Genomic DNA, 22,409 nt, shown 5'->3' on the forward strand with positions numbered 1-22,409 from the left:
CATTTGGAAGAAATGACAAGAACATAAGGGGAAACACTAACTGTTGTGGAGTCTAAGTTCAGCACATGCTACTTTTCAGCATGACAACTTTTTCATGACAAAATACTGTAATACACACTGGTGACGATGTTCTGCTTTGGGAACATGTCTCATCACAGAGGTCCTCCATCCTTCAGACAATCAAGAAAACTTCTTTTTTTTTTTAAGCTTTATTCTATTTTTATTACAAAGTCAGATCACTGAGAGGAGGAGAGAGAGGAAGTGGAGCTGCCGGGATTAGAACCAGCAGCCGTATGGGATCAAGGCGAGGACCTTAGCCACTAGGCCACACTGCCGAGCCCCAAGAAAACTTCTAATGCTCCATGAAATCTAGAATCAATGGGTAAATATATTTTGGTGCCAAAAAAGAATCTTTGTACAATCACAGGATCTTTAAGTTCATGGACAATATGTTCAATGCAAAATAATAATAAAAAAACAGCTTTTTTTCTCAACAAGAAGTCTTTTAATTTGCTCTTCCATGAGCTGTTAGAGGTATCTGCCTACCTGTTAGGAGTAAAGGGAGGTGCCAGGGCTTGGAGCAGAGTCCTTCCCTTGGCAGGCCCTGCCTCGGACTCCCCGAATGACTGGTGCTTTTTTTTTTCTCCTCCTCTGGGCTTCATTTCCTGAGGCCTGAAACTGACCCTAAGCCTGTATCCTCCTTCCAAACACCTTAAACCATAGTGTAAGGTGTGGTACCATCAACCACACCAGTCAGGAGGCTTGCCCTTGGCAGGTGGTGTGATCTCAGGACACAGGGAGAAGCAGGGGTGACCTGTAGTGGCAGGCTACATTCATAAATGCTGCTTGATTCTAAGAGGTAATCACTTCTCACCATCCCTGCATGAGCAGTGGCATTTTATATTGGTTGCTTTTTTTGCTAAGGCATAAATATTCACATTGCTCTACCAGCCACTCTGACGTCATTTTGCAGTGCGGTTGTCTGCAGCCACCCACTCACTCAAGGCTGGGAATATAGCAAGAAAGCAAATGTTGTATGGCAAAGCCCAGGGACATCCATGAGGCTATGGGCAAAGACTGTCATGACCGCTGAGGGCAAAAAGCATTGCTGTTGAGTGGTTCCAAGACTTCATTCTCCAAAATGGTTGGTTTCTGCCACATCCGAGGACCCTAGTTAACTACAGGACTAATACTTATTTAATGTCCTTCCTTAAATCTGTCACTCAAAAGGCACAACTCAGTAGCCTAGTGGCTCAAGTCCTCACCTTGCAATTGCCAGGATCCCATATGGGCACTGGTTCATGTCCTGGGTGCTCCACACTTCCCATCCAGCTCCCTGCTTATGGCCTGAGAAAGCAGTAGAGGGTGGTAAAAGCCTTGGGACCCTGCACCCATTTAAAAAATAATCTGTAATTCAAGAAGTATACTGGTCCACAGCAGTATTTTCATCTTAAATGTTACACCCCACAAGTTGTGGTATTGATTATCTAATTGTGTCTTCACTAGCATTAACAAATGTCCAGTTGGCTAATCATCTCATGTACCTTGGGTAATATGTGGACCAGGGATATATGTATGGGAAACTACATCCCCCCAAAAAGGGTCTGAGGACAGATGCATTGAGACACATGCACGTAAAAACACACCCATTGTGACCAACTGCTTTGTTTGGGATAGTGCATGTCCCCTAACAGCCCCAAAGTCTTCTGTCAATGGTCCTAAGATGATGGGAACGTAACCTAGTTGCAGTATTTGGAGCTGGGCCCTTTGGAAGGAGATGGGGTCCAATCAAGGTGTTAGAATGGATTCCCAAGATCACATACACAAACACACGCAGCAGCACTCTTACCACGTGAGTTTTGTGCTACCTTGAGACTCTGAGAAATCCACCATCACTGAATTCCAGATGATGGCGCTGGAGGGAGTCCTGGCTGTGAGCCTTTGGCACCACAAGCTCGGACCTCCTTTCCCTTACACAGCGAGCTGCACTGGGCATGTTGCTCTAGTAGCGTCAAGTTACGCCCTGACCTCTGTCATTCTGCCCCTTTCTCCTCTTCCAGCCTTTCTAAAGGGCTCTGTAATTAGCTTTCCAGAGGCCCACAGATGACTGGAGTTGGTTACTGTCTTACTGATTTGAATGCTTGCGGAAGTCCTGAATACTTGAATGAAACCTAGTGAGCCAGCAAGACTCCATCCTTAAGTGGAGGTGAGTTTTTCTCAGCGATTTCTGTGATGGTCTCATAGAAGTCATAACTTGAAACAGCCTCCTCATTTTCATTTGAAAAGAAAAATCATCCTGACTGTCACAGTGAGCTACTTTCCCACGCAGAACTGGGAGTGTGCGAGCTGGCATTTCAAATTGACTTTGATTCCATCCTTCTTTGCAGAGTATTTAGAGTTTCCTCTGCCCCTCCACACTCCTATCTGCATCCGTCTGGAGGGCCTGTGTACCAAGACCCCCAGTGGATGCCTTGAAATCAGACGGAATTAAGTCCTGTATGCAGGGCTTTTTCTACCTGTACAAATTTAGGGTTGAGTTTAATTTACGATTTAAGTATATTGAGAAGAACAATAAGGTAAAACAATGATCATTGCAATACAATTGCTAGCATCACCACCCGCTTCCTTTGAGTCATTGCTGAGTGAAACAGGGCTGGGTGAATAAGCACTGTGACACTGTGTGACAACCCAAAGAGCTACAAAGTGACTAGCGAGTGGGCTGTGTACACAGCACGGTTAAGTGGGACACAGTTATGATTCACATCCCAGTTGGGACAGAGCAGGTTGGTGCAGGATTTGATCACACTCAGCAGCATGCAATTTAAAATGCATGAATTGCTGGTTTCTGGAATGTTCACTTTCGTATTTTCTGACCACGGTTGACTGGGTTCACTCTGAGCAGTTTCAGCTACCCATTGAGAAAAGGTGCTATGGTTAAAATCAAGATTGACTCCCCAAATCATGCAGGAGTTTAAATTCCAAAATCAAATGAATGGTAGCAGGCAGGTGAAAATTGAATCCAGTTACGGTGCTTCCGGTGGGGCTGCTGGGAGGTGACGAGGTTACAGCAAGTGGTCAGGATGGAGGCACGGCTGTCCTAGTGGCTTTGCAGAGAGTACACGCACACTGTGCAACTTCAAAATCAGTGAATTCCATTGTCTACAACCCATTTTTTAAAGATTTATTTTTATTGGAAAGTCAGACATGCAGATAGGAGAAACGGAGGAAGATCTTCCATCCAATGATTCACTCCCCAAGCAGCCACAATGGCTGGAGCTTTGAGCTGAGCCAGAGCCAGGAGCCTCTTCCTGGTTTCCCACACAGGTGCAGGGTTCCAAGTCTCTAGGCCGTTCTCCACTGCTTTCCCAGGCCACAAGCAGGGAGCTGGATGGGAAGCAGGGCTGCAGGGATTAGAACCGGCGCCCATATGGGATCCTGGAACATGCCACTAGGCTACTGCGCCTGACCCGACATCCCATTTTTTAAATGAATCTTTTGAACAATGTTTACTTATTTATCTGAGAGGCAGAGTGACCAAGAGTACTTGTTTCTCATCTGCTCACCCACCCTCCAAATGTTTCAAAAGGCAGAGCTGGGCCAGGCTGAAGTCTCGAGGCTGGAACTCCATCTCCGGTTGTACCACCTGGTGCCAGGAACTCAAGCACTTGAGCCGTCGTCTGGGTGTGCATTAGGAAGCAGGATCAGAAGCAGATTAGCTGGGACTTGAACTGGTGCTCCAGTGTAGGATGTAGATTATCCCGAGGCAGGTTAGCCTGCAGCACCACAAGCCCACTCCTCCCCAAACTGTTTGAAAAACCCTCCTGGAGACAGGTATGTGTGCTCCCCATCTGGTTACATGTTCTGTGTCACCTACAACTCTGCCAGCACACAGCTATCCCCAGAGAAGGCCCTTAGGCCTCCTCAACCATGAGCCTGAATCTCTTTGCTTAAAGAAGTAACTTGCCTCGGGTCTTTTGTCATAGTAACAGACCAACTCAGGAGTATATTTTAGTATATTGCATCCCTGCTTTATCTAGGCATGGGGTTATGCAGATGTCATTTCCGCCCCACGGAGCTTGGAGCTCACAGTCCAGTGTGGGAAATGAACACTAAATCTCCCAGGTGAACACCACGTTGGCCCTGTGCTTGAGCTGAGATTTTTAAGGTTTTTTTTTTTTTTTAAATTTTATTAGAAAGGCAGATATACAGAGAGGAGGAGAGACAGAGGAAGATCTTCCATCTGATGGTTCATTCCCCAAGTGGCCGCAAGGGCTGGAGCTGAGCCGATCTGAAGCCAGGAGCCAGGAGCCTCTTCTGGGTCTCCCACGTGAGTGCAGGGACCCAAAGCTTTGGGCCGTCCTCAACTGCTTTCCCAGGCCACAATCAGGGAGCTGGATGGGTAGCAGAGCCACTGGGATTAGAACCGGTGCCCACATGGGATCCCTGTGCGTTCAAGGCGAGGACCTCAACTGCTACACTATCATGCCGGGCCCAGTGCTGAGAGCTTTGGGGGAGAGAAAATAACTAAAGCAAAGACAGGGTCTAGTGCAAAGACCTCCCCCCATTACACCTCAAAGGATCCCAGCCAGGTAGGGAGCTTGGTCTCTAACCCCATGGGGAACGGATGGGCCCATGGAAGTGTTTGAATGCAAGAAACTGAGGTTCTGTTAGTGATGAAGAGAGGAGAGCAGCAGGGTCTGTAGAGATCCCACAATCAGCACCTGCCTGAAGCACAACTACCACCGCCCCACTGCCACACACACCATTTCGCACCCTCCCAGACCTGCCGTGGGTCGCCCACCTCGGGGAGCTCCTCACAGCCATGCATCCAGCAGCTCAAGCCTCATCACTCCCCCTCCCACTCACCCTCTAATCTATGGTCAAGTCCTAGACATTCGGCTTGGAAATCTGGAGCACATTCCAGTTTCCACCTTCACGCTTGTGTGATGGTGTCCCCACTGCTCCCCACTCTTGCGTCCCTACACATTTCTTCTCCACACAGAGGGATGTTTCAGAAGACCAGTGCGACCACTCCTCTCCCAGGACTGAAGTGGCCCAAGTCCATCACGGCCACCTTGGTCCATGCCCATTTGGCTATGGGAAGAGACTGAGTGACTCATTCTGAAAAAACGATTTCTAAATTCCTTGAAAGGTAGAGAGAGAGCAAGAGTTTGCCTTTGCTAGTCTACCTCTGTAAACCGCAACCACAACCTGGGCTGGACCAGGCTGAGTCGGAGAGCCCGGACCCCAATCCTGCTGCTCCATGTGGGTAGCAGGGCGCTGTGTACCTGAGTTATCGCCACTGTTCCCAGGGTGTTTGTGACCAGGAAGCTGGGCTGAGAAATGCAGTGGGGCCTTGACCCCAGGCACTCCGTGACATGTGGGCGCCTCCAGCTGTATCTTCATTGCTGGACCAAAGGCCTGCCCTCCTGTAACCAATGAAATCTATGGGCATTTCTTCCAGGGAGCTTCTGGAAATGGCATTTTTGCACAACAAAGACCACCCCTGGAACACAGGGATGCCTTGTATTTTCCCAAACACTGGCTTTGTCTGGAGCAACTATCTCATCACTACTCTGCCCAATGCCTGCCGATTGGAGGAAAACCTTGAGTGATCTGTCCTCTCCCCCGACAGTGCAACCTTCTCGCTGTGGGCGCCTCCTTGGGGTTTTCCGACCTGGGCAGCTGGAAGCCTTCTGATACTGGTGTGTGTCTCAAGTATCCAGTGCCAGGGCACGGCTGGATCTGAAGCTTCGGGGACAGGGCTGAGCTGGAGAGATCTCTGAATGAGTTCAGAAAGCCTGGGGTGGGGAAGGATGTGGACCAGGGCTGTGGCCAGAGACCAGGGTTTCCTTGTTACAAACGTGAATCCAGTGTTGAGGGTGTTGCAGCACCCCCAAGTGCATCCAAAGCGGACAGAAGGGCGCGTCCCTGCGCTGTTCACTGCATTTCAGAACTGACCCTTGAGGTTAACGTAGGAAACTGAGCGTTCCCTAACTAAATTCTTCTTCTAGAATCTGAGCATTAACCCAGAACTCGACAAATCGCCGCCGGGTCAGGGAGTGTTTCTTCTAACTGTAAAGAAATTGGGTGGTGTCAAGACCATTGGTGTCTAGAGAAGGGGGACAGCCACTGTTGGTCAGTGGGTTTAGGATTTTTTTTTTATGTAAGATTTATTTTATTACAAAGTCAGATATACAGAGAGGAGGAGAGACAGAGAGGAAGATCTTCCGTCCGATGATTCACTCCCCAAGTGAGCCGCAACGGGCCGGTGCGCGCCGATCCGAAGCTGGGAACCTGGAACCTCTTCCGGGTCTCCCACGCGGGTGCAGGGTCGCAAAGCTTTGGGCCGTCCTCGACTGCTTTCCCAGGCCACAAGCAGGGAGCTGGATGGGAAGTGGAGCCACCGGGATTAGAACCGGTGCCCATATGGGATCCCGGGGCTTTCAAGGCGAGGACTTTAGCCTCTAGGCCACGCCGCCAGGCCCCGGGTTTAGGATTTTGGCGTCGGGTGGTTGGTGGGGCATCCTAGAGGGAACAGGTCTAGGAGGTAGAGACGAGCCTGGCTAAGTGGACGGGAAGCTGGAACGAGACCAGAACGGTCTGTGCCTGGACCGCCCGGCTTGAGCTTCGCTTTCATTTGGTATGTAATAGGCCCTGTGGGAAGGCTTCTCAGCGGCAGCGGGCCGGATGTGAGAAAGGAATCCCAAATCCCCAAGGAGGACGGTCCTGCTGAAAACAAAACCCAACCCAGCGGCTTCCACGGTCCCGGGTGCGGCCCCTGAATCAGCAGGGCACGTGGAGGCCCTGGACGCGCCAGGACCGGCCCGACAGGTGGGGCTGGTCACCCGACAGGCGCCATCGGCCCTGCCTTGCCCCGTCCCCAGGATGCCTCTCCAGGCGACCCAGGCCGGGGCACCAACCTCCGGGGCGGGTCTCCATGGCGACTGGCGGACGCCGCGCCCAATTGCGTCCTCCAATTGCTTGTTTGTTTCCGCCCATCCCTCCCCCGGGACCCACACTTCCGTGATGGACAGCTCGCCCCCTCGGAGCTATTACGTAAGGGGCGGGTCCACCGCAGCCCCACCCGAGATGACCTGATTTGATTGGCAGGAGGGACTGCTGTCGTCTCAACGCCTCCGGAAGGACGTACTTGATGGATAGGTGCGGGAGCCACTAGGCGGCTGGAGGCTGGGCGGAAGCGTCCCGGGGTCTCGGGGCGTGAGGCAGGGGGTGGGGCGGGGCGCGGCGCGGGCAGGGGCCGGGCTGACTCTGCCTCCTGAGATGCTGTCGGATCGCGCCGGCCGCCGCCACCTCTGCATCGAAGGCGCCGGGGTGAGGCGCCCTGCTAGGCCCGGCTGGTAGGTCCGCGAGGGTCGCGGAGTCCCTGAGCCCGGGCCGCCCGCGTCGCGAGGCCCGGCGCTCCACGACGGCGGCCGCGCTGGGACACGGGGGCGGGGCTGGGCACCTGTGCGCCTTTCGCAGGCACCTGCTGCGTTGGCGGCCGAGGAGTCCGCAGTCCGCGGCGCCGGCTGGCCGGGTCCGAGGCCGGCTGGCTGAGGGTGGGCGACGCCGAGCCCCGAGGCACTCGGCCCTTCCCGCGGGAGAGGCTCTCGGGGTCCCAGGCCCGCCGGGAGGTAGCTGTAAGGTCGGCACTGCGCCCCAGCCTTGCGTCACCTTGAGACAGGTTTGTCCAGATTCCCTGCGTGCTCAGAGAATGGTTTCTGTCCCTGGCGAGGGTGCCCGTCCAAACCGCCTGCCCCCGGCCTTTGGGTTCTACACTCTCGCCCCTTAATGTGGAATCTTTCCAGCCTGCTTGAGTACAGTGTATTAAAAGGCAGTGTTATCGTGCTAGCATGGGCTCTGCCGGGTACGCATGGGTTGGCACAGGCTGAGGATGCAGGAGCCATAAAGGCAGGCGACGTATTTTGTTCTCGGGGCCCAACGAGCAGAAAAACTGTGGCTTAATGATGAAACTGGCCTGTTAAGCTCTGTCAAGCTCTGTCACTCTTGCTGGAACATGTCATACCATGCCTACCACAGACTAAATGCCCCCAAACGGCTACAATGCCGCGTGATGGTTGCTGCTGAGAACATTGGATTAACATTTAAAAAGCCGTCATGCGTAAACAGGTAGGCAGAACTGGGGTGAGCTTTACAGGATCCTTAAAGGGGACAGGTTTCAGTACCAGAATCATACACTTACAAGAGTCCTTATGGGTGACTGCTGTGGCTTGGTGAACTCACGCTACGTGGGAGAGGACCTCATGGAGCCGTCCCCCTCCAACCCCATCTTCCTGCCACAGCTAAAACTGATGTATTCATTTGGGCCAAACAGGAAACTGTCCCTCGTGTGTGTGTGTGTGTGTGTGTGTAGCGATAGAAGTCATGATGGTATGGAAGAAATGGATCCTCATTCGTCTGGCTTAATTACTGGGTGGTATTATCTTTTCGAAATGCCAACAGCAGGCACAGGCCGGGGCTGCCAGAGCCGGGGCTCGCCCATGATGTCATGGGCTCCGTGGAGCTCCCAGCGATTGCCGGCTGGGGCCGTTGGTACAGGGTTGGTGTTCAGTAGTGGGCGCCCTTTTCGCCTCCTGTTCGTTGTGACTAGGAATTCCGAGGAGAGCACCTCTGCTTCTGACCTCGGGAAGCCTGGAGGGAAGTGTAGGCCGGGGCAGGCAGGTGCCGACAGAGCTTGGCCGCTTTTCCTGCGCTTTTAGTAAATGACCCCCTGACTTGGTGACCTCTGAAATGTGGTTTTTTGTACACGACTTGAAGCCTCCCGTGGAAGATTTGTGTTTGGGAAATGTGTGTTCCTTAGCTGCGTCTGTTGCCTGGCAGTTCCTTGAGCGCCTCATCATGCAGTCCACAGATTCTTGGCAGCTAAGATGGGTAGCGCCTCGGGAAGGACTCGGAAGGGGTCCCCTCCCCACCCCTTACCTGCATGGCGACGCTGTCTTCCCTGCTGCTCACTTCCTTGGCTGCTAGTTTTGCCGGAGGGAGTCATCTATACTTGAGATGATTTGTTGAAGACATTCTGAAACCAGCCACTGTGGCTCTAGCATTTGTTCTCACCCCCGGAACAGTGATAGAAGGTTTGCTTTGTGTGTGGGTACGTGGCTTTCCAGTGCACAATGAGCCTAGCTGTCGTGCCAGTAACACAAATGTTGTATCTTCTGACTTGGTGTAGCACAGCTGAATTGCAGTGTCACAGTATTCTGAATCCCTAGCCAGGGATCTGGATGGAGCCTGGGTTCCTGCAGGCATGTAAAGGTGGGATGGAAACTGGAGCCAGAACGTGGTGGGGCGGAGGGAGGGGCGCGGGATTCGAGGAGGAGGGGGGTACAGGCAGAAACTGTGAGGATGCCTCAAGACATTTTCCTGGGTTTGTATAACCTGGGTTATGTAACATCATAGTGGATCTCGGGTATCAAATTTAGTTTCTACCCATCTGAGAAGTTTCAACTGGGTGCTGGTCTGTTTGTGTTTCTGCATGTTTTAAGGTAACGCGAATGCTGAGGATACGAGAGTTGGATGACCCACGCCACTGAACGTCTTTGCTTGGAGCCCACGTTATGAACCCTTTCTGGAGCATGTCTACAAGCTCCGTACGCAAAGTAGGTGCAGTCAGGGAGCAGGGAATTCAGCCGCTTCTCTGAGAGGCTCAGGTTGGAGGCTAGACTGACCCACACATGCAGGCCACCCATGATCCTCACAGGCCTGCCTTTTACGAAACAGTAATTTCATCAGTTACTGTCGCTCAGACGGGTGGAAAGTTCTGGCCGTCACAAGAGGATTGGGCTTAGGTTGCCTTCACTCAGGGTGGAGTCCGACACAGCCATGTCGTCCCGCTGCTGTGGTTAGAGCAGCTTTGGGAAAGGCAGGTCAGACCTGAGCGATGCTGAGTTTTCAAAGTCCAACAAAAAGATTATTTTCATAACCTGTAACTTTCGCACATGGTATGCAGTGCTTACACATTTAATAACAGCCCGGGTACCACCCAGGAGCTGTAATTCAGACTCTTCTATCAGCTCTTGTCTGATACTTTGTGCTGATAACACTGCAGACATGGGGGCATCCATGTGGGCCAAGATGGAAATCAGCCCTGAGGGATTCAGTAGCTGCATTTTGTCCCCAGGTGCTAGCAGCGACAGGGACTTCGTGCAGACAGCAAGCGAGGCACCCGCCCTGCCGCGGCCATGAGGTGCAAGGGGCCCCTTCCCAGCTCCTGCAGGCTTCTGACTGCTCAGTGACCTTTGGGAGGGTGGGGCGCCAGGAAAACCATTTTCTGACCTGTTTGAGTTGATCCTGTAAGTATTCACTGGGGTGTTCTTGCAGGAGATAGCTAACCCAAGGGTTTTCCTGACGTCTTAGTGTAGCTTGGGCCTTACCTGTGCAGAGCCTGCCTGCCCAAAGACCATCCGGCTGTCTTGATCAACATGAGTGTGTCTTTGTGCAAGAGCAGTTGCAGTCTGCAGGTCCTGGAGCTGACCCCTACTCCTGTGACTTCCAAGTCACTCTGACATCTACTTTCACACCTTCATCTTGAACAGCGATCTGATGGTGAAGACAGGACCTCGACAGGGGACGCGAAAACCAGTCCTCCACGAGCCGCCTCAAGAAAGCAGCTGCCTTCTATTCCCAAGAATGCTTTGCCGGTAACGAAGCCTTCATCTCCCGCCCCAGCAGCGCAGTCAACAAACGGCACCCATGCGTCCTACGGACCCTTCTACCTGGAGTACTCTCTCTTGGCAGAGTTGTAAGTTAACAAAAACTCTTGGGTTAGATGACCCATGAACCTCAGTGCAGATGAAACTTATTCTGGTGGGCTCAGTAAATGGCAGCAAGAAAGCTCAACCCCAGCCCCCTACAGCATCGGCCTTAAAGGGTCGTAGACTTCCGGAGGCGCGGGCTGGTGGTCAGGCCTTCCTTTGCCTGGAGCTGGGTAGTGATCTGTAAATACCCTTTCCACAGTATTCTCATGTTTACTTAGAGGTTGGCTAAAGCAGCCTTGGAGGTGGATGTTCTTTAAGTTCCATGGTGACTTTACAGAGCAAGAGGGGGAAGAAACCAAGATTAAAAACATGTGGCAGATCAGGACCTTAATTTTTGACCTTGTTTGCTATGAGCGCAGGAGGTCACTTCCTGCAGAGTTTGTAGGAGGTTATCATTGTAGCACAGTGGGGAGAGACAGCAGTGCCGCTGTCCTGGGTCAGACCCAACGGGAGGACTATGCTCCGTGCTGGTTGTCACCTTGCAGGAGGCATCCTGGCCCCAGTGAGTGAAGGGGTCAGGAACGCAGACCTTTGGAGCCAACAGTTGAAGGAAGTGGAACTGCTGGCTCGGGGAAGAGGAAACTCAAGTACCTATTCAGGTTGCCATCATATATTTAAAGGTCTGTCATTAGAAGGGACGTGACTTAGTTGATAAGACTTTCAGACAGGACTAGGTAATTACAGGGAGCCCCATGTAAGCCACAGCTTTAGTCACAGCGCCCGCGGAGCCCCAGGTTTCACCTGACCGTGCAGTCCAAGGAGCCAAGCACTTGCATACGGTGCTCAGAGCGACAACACAGGGCTCTGATAGCCTGTCACTGTGGATGCAGTCTGACTTAATGACCTATTAAAAGAACAGAAGCTTGGAGAGTTTCCATCACTTCAGAATTCTGGGTATGTGAACTTCAAATTTTTATGTTTTTATTTGAAAGGCAGACTCCTTCTGTTGGTTACTCTCTAATTTGCTGCTGGAGCCAGGAGCTTTATCCAGGTCTTCCCCATGGGTGGCAGAGGGCCCAGGACTTGTGCTTACCCAGGCAGAGTAGCAGGGAGCTGTGATGGAAACACACAGCCAGGACTTGGACCCACGCTCCCCACGTCGGCTGCTGGCCTACAGGCTGCAAACCAAGCTGGCCCCTATGAACTTAATGTAAAACTACTGTTGGGGCAGACATTTAGCATAGCGGTGAAGGGATGTGGGCATTCAAAGAGCAGCTTATCAGAGTGCCTCTGTTTCCAGTCCAGCTTCCTGCTAATATGCACCCTCAGAGGTAGCAGGTGATGGCTGAAGTCCCTGGGCCCCTGCCACCCACATGGAAGACAGACTGGACTGAATTTCAGGTACCTGACTTTGGCCTTGCCCAGCCCTGGTTGTTACAGGCATTTGGGAGATGTGCCAGCATATGGAAAATCCCTGGCTCTCTGCCTTTCAAATGAATATAAACTCAAAAAAAAAAAATCTGTGTTTGACACTCTCCCCATGCCCGTCACCCCCAGCGTTAGTGTTGTAATGGTCAGAGGGTCTGGGGTCCCACTGTAGCTGGCTGGGGGTCATTCGGTAGCAGAGATCTTTGTAGCTACGTTTATAATGGAGGCCTTGTGTTTGAGCTGGGCAGGGAGCTGGCCAGGCTTCCACTGTGGAGATAGAATCTGCTGTGTGTCAGGACACAAGATTGCCTTTTCTGGTCAACTCTGCTCTAGTTGACATGCCTGCCAACCATGCTGCTGTTGACATGCTGATTCTTAGTGACTTTGAAAGTCATTAAAAATAAACATGATGGCAAATAGGTGATAAAAACGGAAAAGGCCCAATAAGCCACTTCTCAGTAAAATTCAGGATGGCGGAGGTTAAAGTGTTTTAAGGCCCTTGGTTGAAAACATTGTTCTTTAGAGATCTGGTCACAGCCTTGCCCATTTGGGCTCATAGCTGCAAGGAACACAGGACAAAGTGGCTGAGGGGAACTGGGTCTCAGGAAAACCAGTGATGGTTTTGTCACCTTGCTGGCCTCTCCTGTTTCTTGCTCCCAAGTTCAAGTGTCTGAGTAGGGGGTGAACCTGAGAACGGTCCAGCTGGGAGTTCCGTGCTGATGCCATCTCTCACCACGCAGACCCCGGCGCTGCCCTGACTCCATCTGACATTGAAGGGACAGCAAGTCCTTGGAGCCGTCATTTTTCTTAAACACCCCCAGATTGGATTTAAAGTGTTTAAAGTGGCCTTTTCTCGGTGCAGACATTGTGAGGTCAGAGAGGAGGAGGACTCGCGGGAGCGGCCTGAGCAGCGGCTGCCCCCGAGGCCCAGCTCAGCACCCGGGGCTCACCGAGTCCATGCCAGCTCACTTTCTGCTGCTTTTCTCGTAGCACCTTGGTCGTGAAGCAGAAGCTCCCGGGTGTCTACGTGCAGCCGTCTTACCGCTCTGCATTAAGTAAGACCAGGATTCATTCTCGTTTGCAGCATATTGGATTGCTCTGACATAAACCTTGACCCTGTTTTCATCTACTCCTACAGTGTGGTTTGGAGTGATTTTCATACGGCATGGACTTTACCAGGACGGCGTGTTCAAGTTTACAGTTTACATCCCTGATAACTACCCCGATGGGGACTGTCCAGTACGTAGGGCCACGGCCTGACTCCATCTGTGGGACTGGAGTGGGGGGGGGGCTTCCTGATCCTCCTGACCCAGCAACTGCTGTGACTGGTGTTCTAATATGTTTTCCCTCCCCACTGTCTTTGCTGGGGATTTCTGTGTGGTGTTGCCTGTCCTGCCTTTGGGTGTGCTGAGTTCCGGCCTCAGGGTGCGTGGGTAAGGCTGGAAGCAGGCCTGGTGATCCTTGTGCAGCCGGGGAGGGGACTGAGCTGTTCCCCTTTGCAGAACTGAGTGCTACAGGAGAAAGGTGCAAGGAGCGAGGCGGCGCACTGCAGCTCTGGCTGTGACATGAGTGCCTCGCCTGGCCCCACGCTGCTCACGACTGTCTCTGTGGGTCTCAGGGGCTCAGTGCTTCCTGTGAAAGGACGTGTCTTCTCCCTGCAGCACCTCGTGTTTGATATTCCCGTCTTTCACCCGCTAGTGGACCCCACCTCAGGTGAACTGGATGTGAAGAGAGCGTTTGCAAAGTGGAGGTCAGTAAAAAAATGTGCTGCTTCCTGTGACGTAAGATGGCAGGAGGAGGCCTCAGGACTCAAGCCATGCTGCTTCCTTGTAGGCGGAACTATAACCGCATCTGGCAAGTGTTGATGTATGCGAGGAGAGTCTTCTACAAGATCGACACGACAAGCCCCTTAAACCCGGAGGCCGCAGTGCTGTATGTTACTTTTGCTTTGTTATTAAGATGAACTTGAAAATGCAGAGAAGTAGCTCAAGTTGATAATTTTTCCTTGTACACTCAACACAGGTATGAAAAAGATGTTCAGCTGTTTAAAAGTAAAGTGGTCGACAGTGTGAAGGTGTGCGCTGCTCGCTTGTTTGACCAGCCTAAAATAGAAGACCCCTACGCAATTAGGTAAGCAGTGTGCTGTCTGGGCTCCATTCTCCAGGTGGGATCTTCGAGAATGTAGAAAAATTTAATCTGTCAGCCTACCACTTTCGTCTCAAGGCTTTGTATCTTACCCTGTGCCAAGGGCAAGCGTTTAGTGACTGGCTTCCTGAGGCTGCTCTGCCCACCCTGCCCCCGCCAGCTGTGCTGCTCGGGCATGGGGCTCGGGTCTGCCAGGGCGCTGGGAACGGAGGCAGGCAGGCTAGTGGGCTGAGCACGGCTTCTGCACTCTGGAGCCGTGGCTGGTTTTGCTGGGCCTCGCTCCTTCTCTTCAGTAGCACACGAGAGGCTGAGGGACTAATCCACATGTAACCTGTGGTTATGACAAAGTTACATAGATAATGTCTAAAACATACATCTTTACAACTGATTAAAAGATTTTTAAAAAGTGTGGTTCCTTGATTAAATTGTTAGGGGAATTAGTAAACTGGATGCTATACAGATTTTTCATACTTTCTCTCCGTTAAGCTTTTCTCCATGGAATCCTTCTATACATGATGAAGCCAGAGAGAAGATGCTAACACAGAAAGTAAGTAGATGACCATGGTATCTTCATTGGAAACCACTGATTCCATACAAATACCTGTTTGAGAAGTAAGTATTCATTGCTGAGGTCTTTTCATCACTTTTTTTGGTCTGTTTTTGATTGTGCCTGGAAGCAGCCTGAAGAACAGCACAGTAAAAGTGTTCACGTTGCTGGCCTGTCGTGGGTAAAGCCCGGCTCAGTACAGCCGTTCAGTAAAGAAGAAAAACCGGTAGCGACTTAGAAGACGGTGACTCCGGTGCACCACGCACTTTCCTGCTGGACTCTGACCTTGACCGCTGCCCAGTGGCAGAGGACTGCCTGAGGAGTAAACTGTGCACACAAGGACTGGACGTCAGTGTTTCCCACGGGCTTGTAGGTTCTCATGGCGGGGTTTGGAAACCTTTCAGTAAGCATTACTCCTGTCAGAAGTGTCTTAGGGCCGTTATCTAGGTCTACACTGCGAATTATTGGGGACCTTGAGGCTTAAGTATTTTTCTGACTGTAATACTAAAGGTTAGCTGCATTCATGTAAACTAATAGAACAGAGAGACTTCCACACTACGGAACAGTCAAAGCCAGTGGTCCTGGCCGTCGAGAGGTAGGGAGCAGGTGGCAGAGGTCAGCACTGCGGGGTGAAGATGGTTGGGATTCATCTTCAGCCTACTGTCTTACTGAGCCACAAACTGCTGTCATGGAGAAGTGGAGTAGATGAGAGGAAGTCAGTTGTTCATAGTTGGTTTTTTAAAAAGCAAACTACTTACTGTATTTTTATGGCAGGAGGGAGACAAAGTGTTAAACGGTTTCTAACGGTGTCAGGTATTTAAGTGATGAATGACTAATGTGTTTAGTAGAGACAAAATAAACCAATAAATGATCATTCTTTGTCATTTATGTAGGACACTGAATACTCTGTTCTCAGTATGACCAAACAAGACTAATTTATAAATGCTTTATTGAAAAAGTTATTTTCATATAAAATTACAGTAGCAGTAAGTATCTGGAGAGGCTTTATAAATATTTTTGTAGAACACTATTCTAATTGAATAGTGGGAGTTCCGTATTTCCTTTAGAGCATTATGAAGTTACCTAGTAACTTTTTTATACTGATTCAATTTACAATTGAATTTTTCTCCCTAATAAGATTAATTCAACTTTAAACTTGCTGGAACAACAGTGATTAATAAAGATATATACAGATAACTCAGTAGCTGTTAAAAAACATTTTCTGATTTGTATAAATGGCACTGTGTACTAATAAACTGAAACACTCCAATTTCTTTATACTGCTAGGAATATGCCCAAACAGACTTTAAAATATATCCCATTAACAGATGTGTCTTTTGGACAGCTACCTCCCAAAGGAAGAACTTACAATTTTCCATATTAATCTCATCAGTCTAACTTGATTTAAAAATCTTTGCTTAGCCATCTCATCCCTAACATAGTGGAATACTGGAGAATTTAAAACACCCAAAAGGCAGCTAGTGGGGCTTTGACAGTTTCAAAAAAAGTACAAAAGCATTTAAAGAAAATATTGAATGTTTTAGTCTAAAAGCTTTGTACTTAAAGTTTACATTGTAGAAAGTGCCATCACAAACATACAGCAAAACCAGGTTACAAAAAGCATGCATTTCACAGCCCTAAAGTGCCGCGACTTGGACAGGTTCACACAGACATTGCACAACTGAACAAGCGCCTTTCCCACTACCCCACACCTCGGGGGACAGGAAGTGCACACAGGGGCCGAGAGGCCTAGTAGCCCTCTGAATGTGGGGAGTCTCCTTTTGACTATTTCAGCAATGCGGAATCCTCACTCCTGCCCAGGGCTCTAGGACAGTTGCTGATTGCTATGGATAAGAGGCCAGCAGGAACGCAGGACTGTTCCTCTGCTGCGGCATGCTGACAGACCTCCGATGCCCACAGCTGAGCACACTCAGTTCCTGGCAGTGTCTGTAAAGGCTGTGCCAAGGGGCTGACAATCCAGCTTTGGATTCTAAGCAGTATCAGCAGTGAGCTCTGGATGGTATAGGGTTCCGTGCAAACTAGTAGAAACATCCTCAGGATGTTAGATGGAGTCGGTCTGCCTCTCACTGTCCCCCCCATGTCTCAACAGGCTGTAGCTGATTGGCTGGATTCAGGAAAAGGGATCCCTCAAGTAGCACTCATTAAATGATGCTGCTAAGTCGAGACTAACCTCAGTGGGAACCTCGGTCATTAGCCACGTCTTGGAGACGACGCAGTAAGGCAGAATGATTTTCTGGGCAGATTCTTTTTGCAGGTGACTCGCTTCCATCTTCCAAAATAATGCCCCTCTTTTTAGTTGGAGTTTCTCCTGTTCGTATCATGCTGTTAATTTCTCTCAGTCTCTGGTGGTGAAAAAAATGATGTATTTTAAATGCTAACATATCTGAGTACAAAGCAAAAAATCCTCAAAAGAGTTAAGCAGTTTACCTCAAAGAATTTGAGCAACTTTATAGAGAAAAGTAATTCTGATTTATTGTCCTAACTTCACTCTCAGAGCCACAACCAATGCCTGTTTGAGTGAAGCAGAGTATTTGTTTTTTAAGAACAGGTGACTTTGATGTATACATTTCTGCACTGTACAATTGCACAAGTTAGTGGGGTTCAGTAGCTACAGAACATCGGGTTGCCCTATTTAATCACTTGTACGTAATGAGCATACATGTACATTTTTTTACCTGTTCATTTTTTAGCACACCTTCTCAACTGGGGTTTCACTAGAGAGGTTAAGTTTGATTTTGTACGTTGCTAAAATCACTAGTGCTGGTTCTGGTGGTTTGTGTGGTTAGAGGGTTTTGTTTAAGACATTTCCTTCCAGGAAGTATCAGGTAAGTGCCCACACTCAGGACACCTGAGGCAGGAAAGGCACTGCAGGGTGACACATCCTCCTGCCACTTCAGCGGCTTGGCCAGTCTCACGTGGTATGTACTCCCGGGTCCTCTCCCATCCTCCGGATTATTTAAAGCATAGCCTAAACGTACTTTCTTCAGAATTACTTTTGTTTTTTCCTTTGAGGTAACAAAGCTGTTCTTAGGTTTCTAATGTGATCACCAGTGTCATTATCAGCACATACACTTAGACGAACTGTGAACGTCTTGAACTAGAACTGGTTTTCACCTCTCCTCCACATCTGCTCTGCACTTGCCTCTCCTCTCCCACTGACGTGAACCCGTCCTTACATTAGTCAATGCATGCACTGTTTTAATGTTATGCATTATACAGACACATTGTATGTTATATTCATAGCATATGAATACAAGAGTACTTTAAAAAGCCCGGAGAACTATACTGTGGCTATGCATAGATTAAGATTTTGTACCAAAGTAAAATGTCCTAATTTTCATTTTATTTGAAGGCAGAGAGCAAGCCACTCTTACTCCCAAATGCTCACCCTTAGCCCGGGCGTGGCCAGGCCAAAGACAGGAGACAAGAACTCAGTGCGACTCTTCCCAGCTGCAGTGCCAGGACCCGAGCACTGACCCTGACCTGCCTCCCAGAGCGCACAGCGTGGGCAGCTGGGACAGAGCCAGGATTTCAATGCCCACATCTCCTATCAGCACGTGCTGAATGCTTGCCGAATAACCTTTGTATTCTAGTTCCATTTTTCCGATGAATTTTTTGAAGCATATAACATTGTTATACATTATACATATGCACACAGTATTTCAGCTACTACACTTCACTTACACAACACATGCAGTTTAAAAAGAATCTTATTCCAGAAAAAACCCAAGACTGCGTCACCCAGTGCCCAAGATACTCAGAACGGAAATAGTGGTATCCCTGGAAGAATAATAAGTAAGAAAGCATGGTGGGGGGGTCTTTTTTTCAAGGAAGGGACTCATTTCTAGAACTGTGTAATAAAGTAGGAATTACAAATATATATATGTAAATGGGGGGCAGGCATTTCATGTGGTTAAGGAGCTGCCTGAGACACCTTATACTATATCGCATTTCCTGCTAATACACAGCGGGAGGCAGCATGTGGCCTCACGTGGTTAGGGCCCTGCTAGCTATGTGGGAATCTAGAATTCAGTTTATAGTTGCTGGCTTTAACATTTACAGAGTGAACTAGCATATTAGCCATCTCTGTGTATGACAGCTTATGGGAAGGAGATTACCTGCATAGCCACTGCTGCTCCAGGCTGGCGCCAGAAGCTTTATGGGGGTCTCCCAAGTACTGCTTTCCTGGGCCCTGAACAAGGGACTGCAAGTAGAACAGCTGGAACACAAACCAGCTACAATTTTGGGTGCCAGTGTTGTGTGCAGTTCTACCCCCGACGGCACAATGCCGGCCCTCTTGGCCATGCACCCTCACAAGCTAGAAGTGGTGGATGTTGGAGTATGTGAATGCTGAAGGAAAGCAGAAACATATCCACTGGTTTACACTGCTGCCTGTTAACATTACCTCTTGGGAGAATTTCAAAAAAACTATAGGACAAAATTGAGAGTTTCTTCAATAAGCAATCAAAATTATGGTATTATTGGTTGAGGGAATGTTTGTCATGACTCGGTGGTACCTGAGACCAAAGGAGAACACTGCAGGGTAAATAGCAGCTGGGGCCTCCAGCCTCCATTCGCTAACTGTTACACAAGATCAGGTACGATGAACACTGTCAGTGATGCCTCTTAAAGGGACCTTTCACTAGACTAGTGCAACTTGCTGAAGAAAAACTAGTTTTACAACAAACTGGCAGGAACTGACTGAAGGTATCTGTCAGGGCAAAGAATTGTAGGTGGTTAATTCAAGAAGTCTGATTTAATTTTCCACAAACTGAAGAAACTTCACACAGGTCTGTTTTGACCAGTACCTGTTCCTGTGTCAGCCATAATAGACATGAAATTCCTTTTGTCCTAGCACAGGCAGCCTACCCCCAAGCAACCCCACTTCCTGTAGTTTTGTCTTTTCCAGACTCTGAACGTAAGCCTAGTCAACCTAGTGCCTGTCCCTCAAGCATGAATGCATCTGGGATTCAACTATGTTGCTCTATCAGCAGTTCCTTTTTCTTGTAAAGTTGGGGTACACTTGATGCACTACATCTGTTACCCACAATACAAATGTGGATTGAGGGACTTGTGAGGTACTGAGTTTAGCTCCTGGGCTGTAATGCCAGCATCACATGGGCACTGGTTTGAGTCTTGGCTGTTCTACCTGTGACCCAGCTCCCTGCTGTGTGTGCCTGGGCAAGCGGCAGCAGATGGCCCATATGCTCGGGCTGCTGCAGCCACACGGGAGACCAGGAGGAAGCTCCTGACTTCGCCCTGGCACATTCCTGGCCACTGTGGCCCCTTGAGGAGCAGACCAATGGATGGAAGATCTCTATTTCCTTCTCTGCCTTTCAAATCTTTTAAGAGTGCAGACTGAGTTCCTGGTTCAGCATGCATTTGAGGATAAGTGGACAGCTTCACTATCCTCTGGGAAAAACATTTTTGTGCAGACTTAAATCCATGCATGCGTTTCACAACATGCATCTTTCCATAAAATTTTTCAACACTTATGTATGCATGGATTTAGTGTTTAGAGTTAAATTCCTTGTCATTCTATTTTTCATGATCTTTTTAATGTATTCTTGTATTCCCAATGCTGAAGTTCTCAGAAAGCAGCGTATCAGCCTCTTTTTGCTCTGCCAGGACTTTCCTGGTCCCTGTTCCCTCACGCTTCCCAGCATGCTAACTATTTCAGAGTTACTCGTGGGCAAGATCTGTGTCAGGCTCACCTTTGAAGGACTGTTGCTGAAGTAGTAGAAAATCTTTTCCCGAGGAGAAAGCATTGCTTCATTTTTATGTGGGGAGATGTAGACGGGATGGTTCTGAGACAGCTGTACCCGGCGAGGAGAGCCTGTTCGCACGAACGGGTAGGGGGACAGCGGAGGAGCGTCCATCTGTCGAGGAAGAACTCGGTTCTAAGACAAAATGTCTAACCAGACATTTCCACTGAAAAAAGTTCTCTGGGGCCCGATACAGTAGCCTACTGGCTTAAGTCCTCTCCTTGGGCATGCCAGGATCCCGTATGGGCACCAGTTCGTGTCACGGCTGCCCCACTTACCCTCCAGGTCCCTGCTTGTGGCCTGGGAAAGCAATTAAAGATGACCCAAAGCCCTGGGACCCTGCACCCACGTGGGAGACCCAGAAGAAGCTCCTGCCTTTGGATTGGCTCAGCTCTAGCCACTTCTGTCAGTGGACAGAAGAGCTGTCTCTCCTTGTCTCTGTAAATCTGCCTTTCCCGTAAAAATTAAAAAAAAAAAAAATAGTTCTCTGGAGTTAAGAGGTATTAAAAAACACTAGCAATTTTGTGAATGATAAACAGTGATGTACTAAAAAATCATGAACATTAAATGCTGAGCTTTTTCTAGTCGCTCAACCTTTTTAGTTTTTAATATAAACCTATAAACTAAGAACTGCTGTGCACACTATAAGAAAAGCACAGAAAGTTATTCTGAGAGGTGAACAGCACTGCTCAACATTGAACAGTTGGAGCCCATTAGGCTGTCTCCTGTATACTTGGGAGGAAATCCAAACAACCTTATTCTTTGTGATGCTTATCAGTAACAAATTAAACTGATTACTTGTTAGACATTCCCTTCGTTCTACCTATTCCCTGCAAAAGCAGTTTGCGTGTGGAACAGGTCCACCATAAATGATTCCTCAGCCTCCTGCAAGAGCCAAAGCCTGCGAATCCCTGTCACACTCACCATGTTCCCCTGTGAGTACTTCATGGCAAAGGTTTTAATCTGCTTTATGTAGACGTTGTTGTAGAACTGAATGAGGTCTCCCCTCTCCTCCTCCTCCATGTCACTGCTGGCACCCGTGAGGCGGGTAGGTGTAGGAGGCGCGCTGCTGGGCTGTGGGACTGGCAGTGTGCTGCTCGAGCGCATGACTGGACTGGAGTCTCTGCTGGCTGCAGCCGCACAACAAAGCAGGTTAACTCGGACTAAGGCACAGAGAAAGGCAGCTAGCTGCACTACTTACTGCTGGCCACACGTGGGCGCACTATTCACACCAAGGAGCAATGCTCACAGCCTATCAGGAAATCCACCCCATTCATTAATGAGTTGCACCAAGTCTCTAGGATCAGAGCCCTGCACGAAGCAGTGAAAACTGGCAACTAAGACTGCTGTTTCCATCTGCCTGCTCCGACAGACACATGGGCTCTTCCCAGAACTCAAGACAACAGTGTTACACACTCCAAAGAATAGATGTGGATTTATTGTCCCTAAAAGCTTTGCAGTAAAACACTTCTCATGTCCCAACAGTGCTTATTTCACTATTAAAGCCTTCGTGTTCTAGCCCTGAAAAACAAGAAACTATGTTTTTTAATAGTTCCTAATGGTCCCACTTACTTCTGTCTCTGCTGAGTTCTGTTGGAGAATTCTGATGGCTTCTGCTATCACTGCTGCCAGAATTTCTTCTTTTTCTTTTCCCTTTTATTAAAACACTTCTGTACACCTTCAGGAAGACATTGGAAGGGGACAGGAACAGTATGTGTTGAGCACATGCTACATGGCCACGATCTAGACACACCAGGTGACTGTCGCAACAGCCCTAGGTTGTCT

General features: G+C 49.4%; 2 protein-coding genes across 5 annotated transcripts in view; one reads left to right on the forward strand and one right to left on the reverse strand.

Moving 5' to 3' along the window:
• Positions 1 to 7,042: 7,042 nt before the first annotated feature.
• Positions 7,043 to 15,185, forward strand: AKTIP (AKT interacting protein). Of its 4 annotated transcripts, none has more exons than XM_004583853.3 (10): positions 7,043 to 7,164; positions 9,507 to 9,620; positions 10,557 to 10,762; positions 13,137 to 13,201; positions 13,285 to 13,385; positions 13,808 to 13,896; positions 13,980 to 14,078; positions 14,169 to 14,276; positions 14,778 to 14,838; positions 14,969 to 15,185. In XM_004583853.3, exons 2-10 carry the CDS (start codon positions 9,579 to 9,581, stop codon positions 15,074 to 15,076), a joined length of 879 nt encoding a protein of 292 aa, XP_004583910.2. In that variant the 5' UTR covers positions 7,043 to 7,164; positions 9,507 to 9,578; the 3' UTR covers positions 15,077 to 15,185. The 4 variants fall into 4 exon arrangements, with proteins under 4 accessions (XP_004583910.2, XP_058531177.1, XP_058531179.1 ...); XM_058675194.1 differs by lacking the exon at positions 7,043 to 7,164 and adding an exon at positions 7,171 to 7,361; XM_058675196.1 differs by lacking the exon at positions 7,043 to 7,164 and adding an exon at positions 7,171 to 7,361 and having other exon boundaries at positions 14,972 to 15,185.
• Positions 15,186 to 15,770: 585 nt separating this feature from the next.
• The window catches only part of RBL2 (RB transcriptional corepressor like 2), a 53,413-nt gene continuing 46,774 nt past the window's right edge, over positions 15,771 to 22,409 (reverse strand). Inside the window, exons 19-23 of the mRNA XM_004583852.2 lie at positions 22,197 to 22,302; positions 21,549 to 21,754; positions 20,574 to 20,738; positions 16,708 to 17,201; positions 15,771 to 16,663 (exon numbers count right to left, since the gene is read on the reverse strand). Of these exons, the coding sequence (XP_004583909.2) occupies positions 17,031 to 17,201; positions 20,574 to 20,738; positions 21,549 to 21,754; positions 22,197 to 22,302 (648 nt within the window). The 3' untranslated portion in view covers positions 15,771 to 16,663; positions 16,708 to 17,030. The remainder of the gene's footprint in view (positions 16,664 to 16,707; positions 17,202 to 20,573; positions 20,739 to 21,548; positions 21,755 to 22,196; positions 22,303 to 22,409) is intronic.

This window comes from Ochotona princeps, chromosome 16 (genome assembly GCF_030435755.1).
Source record: "Ochotona princeps isolate mOchPri1 chromosome 16, mOchPri1.hap1, whole genome shotgun sequence".
Taxonomy (NCBI): domain Eukaryota; kingdom Metazoa; phylum Chordata; class Mammalia; order Lagomorpha; family Ochotonidae; genus Ochotona; species Ochotona princeps.